Genomic DNA, 7,919 nt, shown 5'->3' with positions numbered 1-7,919 from the left:
AATTTTTTAGCGGTCTAATTGCACGTAAGCAAACATATGCCACACGCATCGCGCCAGGCCTAAAGGCTATGTTTCACGTGGACGTCATAGATCAAGCGTCAACGGTTTTGTTCATTGTGTTGTGGTTGGCAGAAGCAAAGCGTGCTGCTTGACATTAGCAATATCGAATGACCACTAAGTGTCTGATAGTAAAGCACTGCTTTATGTATGTGCACGTACACGTGGCGTTGCTGCGTGCGTGCGTGCGTGCGCGAGCAGTGAGAGGGTGCGACTCCCTGACGCAGCCGAGCTGGCTCCGGCACTGCTGTATCGCTTGCGTCAGATGGCAGGAAGCAGGCGTGATCATCGTCCTGCGTTCGTATTCTTGCGTAGATTCTGACCAGCTCCGCTACACCCTACATGGTCAGCTAGCAGGTCGGACAAGCCGCCAGCAGCTAGAGAGCAGTGGGAGGGTGCGAGCTTCCCTGACTGAGCCAAGCTGGCCATGTGTTGCTTTGGAGCTGGACGCCGCAGCTTATATACAGCCGTGGAACACCACGTGGTCACAGTCATGTGACCCCCACGTGTCACCTGCAGGTGTCCCGTCCAATTAAACTATAGGTCAAGTGGTGCAGCATGGCTTTCCTTTCCAATCCGCTGTAGCCCACGTGGCTACGAAGCCGTACGTCTTCAAGGTTGAAGTAATGCTGACGCATGCTATAGTGTATGTTGTACAGCGGGTCGGGGTGTGCCTGCATAGCTCCCAAATCCCATGAGTGTGCGCGAGCATGAGTGTGTGCGTGCGTGTGCACGTACACGTGCGTGCGTGCGTGCGTCCGTGTGTGCGTGCGTGCGTCCGTGCGTTATTAAACTGTTGTAATTAAATCATGTAAATATGGATAAACATAGAAAAATACAGAAAACAGGAAAATAATTAAAAAACAGATGGGATTCGATCCAACGACATTTCAGCAGTGTCCTCTGTGCTCTAGGCATTCAGCTATCGAGGCATTCGGGTTATGTCTTATGGATGTGCCTTGACAACACTGGGGCGTCATTGAGGAGTTTGAGGCACGTGATTTGTATCAACCAATGGGATTTGCGATGGCATCGTCACCGAGTAAACATCGTGAGTGGCATGCGGTGGGCGTAGTCATGAGGTAATTAGGCTTATTTCAGTTTTATTATAGTTTTTCGTGTGCGCTTCATATGCCAACAATTTTCAACGATGTTACGATGACATGCTTACCACAAACGCTGTGTCAAGTCAGTCACTGTTGCCCACGAAGTCAGACTAAGCGAATTCCCAGTGAATTCCCCTAATGTAATTCCCTGTTTTGTATTTAATGGCCACTAGGGGGAGCGTGCCGCTACAAATTTTAATGACACCTGCGGTTGAAAGGACGGGCCGTCCGGGGGCCACCACTTAGTCTAGAAAGGGCAGTTGTCCGCCAACTACATGTATTCCTGTGATCTAGTATAAATGAATATCTCTGTAAGGACGTAGGTTTGTTACACAACACATCTGCCTGAGAATGTCAAGTATGTTAAAATTGGTTGCCTTAGGGTTTTGGTACGCGACACACCTTCTCCCCAAGATGTGTAAGTATACGAAGTTTGCTCGCGCTAGTCATATTAGGGGCCGAGTTATAGAGCGGAAAGAACAATATGATGGTCAAGGTCAAGGTCAATGTTTAAATAAAGGTTGCAGTGACCTGGTTTCGCGTAATGCACACCTTCTCCCCAAGATGTGTAAGTATACCAAGTTGGTCACGCTAGGTCAATTATGGGCCGACGTATAGAGCGGAAGGGAAATATAATCAAGGTCAAGGTCAAATAAAAGCCAGCCAGTGACGTGGTTTGGTACGCCGACACACATTCTCCCCAAGATGTGTAAGTATACCAAGTTTGTAGCACTAGGTAAATTAGGGCGCGAGTTATAGAGCGGAAGGAAAATATGATCAAGGTCAATGTCAAGATCAAATAAAGCGTTGCAGTGACCTGGTTTTGGTAGCGTGACACACCTTCTCCCAAGATGTGTATTGAGACTATGTTTAGTCACGCTAGGTCAATTAGGGGCGAGTTATAGAGCGGGAAGGAAATATGATCAAGGTCAATGTCAAGGTCAAATAAAGGTCGCAGTGACCTGGTTTTGGTACGCCGACACACCTTCTCCCAAGATGTGTATGTAGACTATGTTTGGTCACGCTAAGTCGAATTAGGGGTCGAGTTATAGAGCGGAAGGGAAAGTGCTGCGGCGGCGACGGCTGACAGCATGAAACCATAGTATCCCGCCGACTTCGTCGCGGGGATACAATAAGGAATGCTAATATGATCCCAACATTTGTATAAAAGATACATAACAGAATGCAGATATAAATTCTGCATCGTCACTCCATACATGACGTTAACATAATACTGCCTTCTCCATTCCTGCCTGCGATCTGCCGTCTTTAACTGCATCCGCCATCGGATACCTCATACATGATAAATCTGTGTCCAGAATAGACAAAGCCTCATAAATCTGTATGCAGGACAGAGCCTGGAGAGAGAGATTTACCCTGCCGCGTAACCGATTTCAAAATACAAAGATTGATAAATAGCAAAGTTGATAGAGAAAAACGTGATTTTGCACACATTCTAATCCTATGTAGTATGTAATATAGGTCACATACTGGTATCTCAATGCGCGAACGCGTAAGCGATGCTGGCGTAACGTCATTCAGCCAAAAAAAATTGTCAACTAGTTAATTATGCCAACTATTACGCCAACATTTATTAACATAATTCGGCTAACGTCATATTGTCAATCGTGACCGTGCCAATTAATTGCCAATGTTGACCCAACGGCTGCATGATATGCAGTTCAAGGATTCAAGATATCTGGGTATAGTCCACGGTCACCCACCCTGGGCGTCTATAATATTAACTAAACACCTATATTACTGAAATGCGTATCAATTTTAGAAACAAGTAAAACAGTCACAATCCCAACTTTTTGTGAAATATAACGAGTATTATATAATAAACCAAGGAACAGATTACTACAGCTGAGTGACACATCTTACAATTACAGACATTTACAGTAGCCAGTCAGTAACAGATGGTCCGAAAGGTGTCTGTGACATTATTCTGTTCCAAACTCAGTAGCTGGATTGAGTGATTCATGACGTATAATATCTAGCAGTATGTTTTTGGCATCTATGTGCTACTACTAACGACGGCAGTACGCGTACCACAGACTGGGCATTGCAAACGGTTGTGTTCTTCTTTGTGTATCATACAGAGAGACTAGAATGTTGCGCTAATGCGCGCCGTGCGGAGTACAGACGTTGAATTGACTATAATATATTGTCCGACAGACAACAAAATCATCTATTTTCAATATTTCGTGGAATTGTTGCAAAATAAATATTGGCCCGAATTACACATTAGCACACTGTAATGTTTGATACTTATAACGTCACATTGGCTACATCATTTGACCTACTACTGCTTACATCATTTATGCACATTTATATCATTCCGACGGACTTTGATTCAGAGTCGGCCCTCGCAAAGTATAAGCATGATCAGTGTAAATAATATCATAACAAACATGTGCACACGCCACGCGCACACACACGCACCGCACCGCACGCAACACGCCACGCACACACTAGTATACCAAATTATCATGTACAGGTAACAGTCTATATAACTGGGGTAATGTGGCAAAACAGTAAAGTAATATATTTAACTAAAAGGTAGAAGTAACAACAACATAGCAGTGATTTAGTCTTCATACACCCACAGTATGTCACTGAACGTCACAGGGCCATAATTTGGCCTGGTCTACTTTTATATTTTAATAAATAAATTCGATTTACGATAGGATTAGGCGAAAGAAATCATTTGTGTTTTATTTTTATTGCATATATATTTTAAAGCATATTTACATTTATTACTTATTTAACTTTGCCCACTATCTATGGACGGGCTGTTGCTCCCTCAGCACGGCTACATTCACGGAATAGCAGTTTGTCAACCCGTTTTAAATATAACTAAGACAGTTGTCTATAAGTATAAGGTGCAGTGGGATTTAGTTTTACATACAAAGTTAGAAGTTCTAAGTAGAAGTAACAAGCGGTATTACAATGTTGACTGCCATGCAACATAATTTAAGCGTGGTTAGATGAATAAGAAAATTAGACAAAAAATTTCTCCATAAAAAATTCTAATAGAGTCTAAGCAGATGGATAACAGTACACGGAAAAGTCAACGGGACAAGCATGCATCTGATGCTCTAGTCAGTCTAGTGCCAGTCAGGCAGACCTGTTATGAGTCATGATTAGAACATATTAGGTGTAATTATTATTTCTGATAGCTGCCCATAGTGAGATTAATTGATGACGCAGTCGCAGCAGCATTCTAGTGTCAACAACGCATCCAGCACCAACTTTCTGTTCAGAGAACACCATCTGTTTGCATATCAGCATGTGCATTATGCCGTACGCCCCAATGGAGCGCGATCATCAACTACGGCTTCCCAGAACTAGATATCACAGTCGATCGTTGTCATTAATATGCTAAATACTCATCTAGAGGTTCACCCACAAGCATTTAGCTGTATACAGTATTGCAGACTTAAAATGTATCTGACCAGGGCAGAGATTCAGAGATGGACAATAGTATCAGCAACTGATGGATCTGGCAGTGATATATTGGTGAGTTTAACTCTGGGCTGGGGCTGATGCCGGAACATACATGCGTACATTGTTCGAATTATACATCCCATGTGACTGACTACTTCTACTAATAAATGCAAACCATAAAAGCTTTGCATATAATCACTCAACAAATTACTCGAGCTGTTCCTATACAATTGCGACGATTTCCACATCTTTTGAACTAGCTCTTGACCGCCATTAGCAATGTTGTTTTAATGTGACTCTTTATGAAATTAGAGGCGTAAGTTCTCGTTTTCAAGTATATAGCTGCAAAGGATTTTAGATTGAGTATGCATTTAAGAGGTCTACAGGGTCTGTCTATCTACAGGTACAGTCTGTTTACATGGTTGGATAAAGTATTCCTATTTACCTTCATTATACAGACTATGTAGACAGCTAGTGATTCTCATGGTGTGTGTAAATTTACTCGATTACCAATCAAAGGTCACCCAGAGATTGATTGTGCACATGTAATTAATTATTACCTGAGTTTCCTGTGATGAGTCCACAGATGAGAAGATTCCAGCAATCACAACGTTTCTAATGCCATTCGAATAGATCTCCCTTATACAGTGCTTCACCTCTTCTGGATCAACTTTGGATATCTCACTCCCATCAAACTGGTATCCGCCTCCAATTAAATGGTGTGATCCATAAACACACTGAAAACACAAGCCAAAGACTGACGCCTGTCCAGACAGGTATAAGTACTGCCCAAGAATCTGGAAAATCCGAAAATTCGGACCGATCCAATCCCCCAGCAGTCCGGACTTTCGGACTTCTACTGTACATAGTTTTGAACAATACTCTTGACATATAATATTTCTATTTTTGAGGAAGTATTACAGCTCTTGTCATTCAAAACAAATGAACATGCAGCTGCTATAAGTTGACGTACCTTTCCTAGACCTACAGGGATGTCACAGAATGGTGGGAGGGAGGTGGAAGCAGGTCCGCACAGTCTTAACACGGAGACTTTGACCAGGTGCTTTCTCTGTATCACGGCATTGATGAAGTGTGTTGTTCCGATGTGCACCTGTTGCACTGTCACCTGCAAACCTGACAAGTAAAAAAAATGTTATGAAATACAATATACCAATCACAGAGATTAGCCGCGTTCACACGTAGCAAGAAATTCGGTATTTAGCGTTCCCATGAGGCAAAATACGAGGCCCAAGAAATACGGTATCTAAACAGATCCGGTATTTCATGTAAATACGAGGCTTCCCAGACCCCGAATAATTTGCCGTGCTTGAGAAATACCGGATTTCTTGGACCGCGCATTTCCTCGTGTGAACGCTAAATACTGGATTTCTGGAGCCGCGTATTTTATAGACTGGTCCGCGCTCGACAGTTCCAGTGTAACGCGAGTGGTCGGCATATGGTCGAGTTATCGGCAGTTGGTGCGCATTGCATTGTTTATTTCGCATTGTTCGCTTGATTGTTTAAAGCAGCTCGCAGCTCGCAAATACCGTATTTCTAGAGCCGCGAATCAGCGTGTGAACGCTCGGCCGCGTATTTGTCTCAGATTCGGTATTTCGCAAATACCGTATTTCTGGAGCCGCGAATCAGCGTGTGAACGCTCGGCCGCGTATTTGTCTCAGATTCGGTATTTCGCAAATCCGGTATTTCATAAATACGAGGTCTCGTGTGAACGAGGCTAATATCTCAAGTGTTTGAATCATTGGTTCAGTTGTGGACAGCAATGCCATGACAATGTCATGGGCACGTACGACTAAAATATAGCAATACCTCGCACATCAGACACAGCTCAATAAATTCGTCCATACAGAAGCAACCCTGTGATAGGTCACAGTGTCATGGAGTTGACCCATTAGAGTCAAGTTTTCATTTGTTTGGGCAAGACCATTCATGCAGGATCTATAGCGATTCAGATCGAAGAACTTCTCCTAACGAACAAGCTAGCTAGCAGTAGAACACGCAGTGATCAGCTAATATAAGTTGCATGCAGTCATAAGTTGGATCTTAGATTGATGATCGTAGAATATAGCGTCAGATTGTGTAGGTTTTGAGTACACAGTTTATTGGTCTAATTTTAACCCAGTTGATCGAACATCATGATCTGCCGAAATAACCAACCACGCCCACAAATCATTGTACGTGTTTGTTAAAACTTAAAAACTTTACTTGTCAACTCTCTTCTTCTTGTTGTTTGTGCAAAGGGCGTGCGTGCCACAGGCACTTGGAGCATTTCAATAAAATATAATGCTAAATAAATACGAAATCTATTTACTACCAAAGTCTTAATGTTTCTCTACTCTCTTTCACCTATTATTGTCGACAATTTCCTGTAAATGCCGTCCAAATGCTCATCTGCAACACACTGTCACACGCTGGCAGCCGCACGCTAGCTGCTGCACACTGACACATAAATATATATTTTTATATAATTTATAAATATATATTTATGTGTCAGTGTGCAGCAGCTAGTGTGCGGCGTACTTGTGTGTTGCAGATGAGCATTTGACCGGCATTTACAGTTGATTATAGGCGAAATAGAGTAGAGAAACATTAAGACCTTGGTAGTAAATACATTTCGTGTTTATTTACCTTTTTATTTATTTATTGAGACGTTCCAAGTGCCTGTGGTGCGTGCGGTGTACTTGTGTGTTTGAGATAAGCATTTGAGCGAAATTTTCTGGTAATTATGGACGTGGATATTCGTCCAAGCATCGGACACCTGTTCGTATGCGCTATTCGTCCGAGCAGTTGTTGTGCATGCGCTGTTCATGTTGTATTACATAAATTTATGTAATATAACGCTTGTCTAGGGAGTCGCCAACTCTCTAACCGCTTTCTCAAACCAACGATCTGGGAGAATCAGCACCGTTCCGCACACTGTATGAGGAGACGAATGGCCGCTCACCCGACGACGGAGACGACGAGCACATGGAGACGAGCGGGAGAGCTGGGACTAGTGAAGCCGACTTTGCGGCACCACCAACTGGACGGTGACGAGAAGAGACAGCGGTACAGCTGACGACGGACGCACGGATTAGTTAAGGATTATTTAAATTAGTTATAGTTTTTGGTATAAGGGGATGATATAGATGTATAGAAAAAGAAACAACACAAGAAACCATTTGTATAAACAAAGAAAACCAAATATAAAAGGGTACAAACCACTAAGAACGGTGGCACATTAACTGTTCAAGTTCTTTGCGGCGACAAGAGATCGGCTCAGAAACTTTCGCTTGGGGAGGGGTATAG

At 43.0% G+C, this 7,919-nt stretch overlaps 1 protein-coding gene across 3 annotated transcripts in view; it reads right to left on the bottom strand.

Annotated features, from left to right (window-relative positions):
• The window catches only part of LOC106817941, a 40,524-nt gene that overhangs the window by 24,092 nt on the left and 8,513 nt on the right, over nt 1–7,919 (bottom strand). For all 3 annotated transcript variants that reach the window (XM_014822648.1, XM_014822647.1, XM_014822649.1), the window contains exons 2-3: nt 5,587–5,747; nt 5,174–5,350 (exon numbers count right to left, since the gene is read on the bottom strand). In XM_014822648.1, coding sequence (XP_014678134.1) covers nt 5,174–5,350; nt 5,587–5,747 — 338 coding nt within the window. The remainder of the gene's footprint in view (nt 1–5,173; nt 5,351–5,586; nt 5,748–7,919) is intronic.

Source organism: Priapulus caudatus, unplaced genomic scaffold, assembly GCF_000485595.1.
Source record: "Priapulus caudatus unplaced genomic scaffold, Priapulus_caudatus-5.0.1 Scaffold1936, whole genome shotgun sequence".
Taxonomy (NCBI): domain Eukaryota; kingdom Metazoa; phylum Priapulida; class Priapulimorpha; order Priapulimorphida; family Priapulidae; genus Priapulus; species Priapulus caudatus.
The sequence above is the reverse complement of the archived record's forward strand: the minus strand, read 5'-3'. Positions and strand labels throughout refer to the sequence as shown.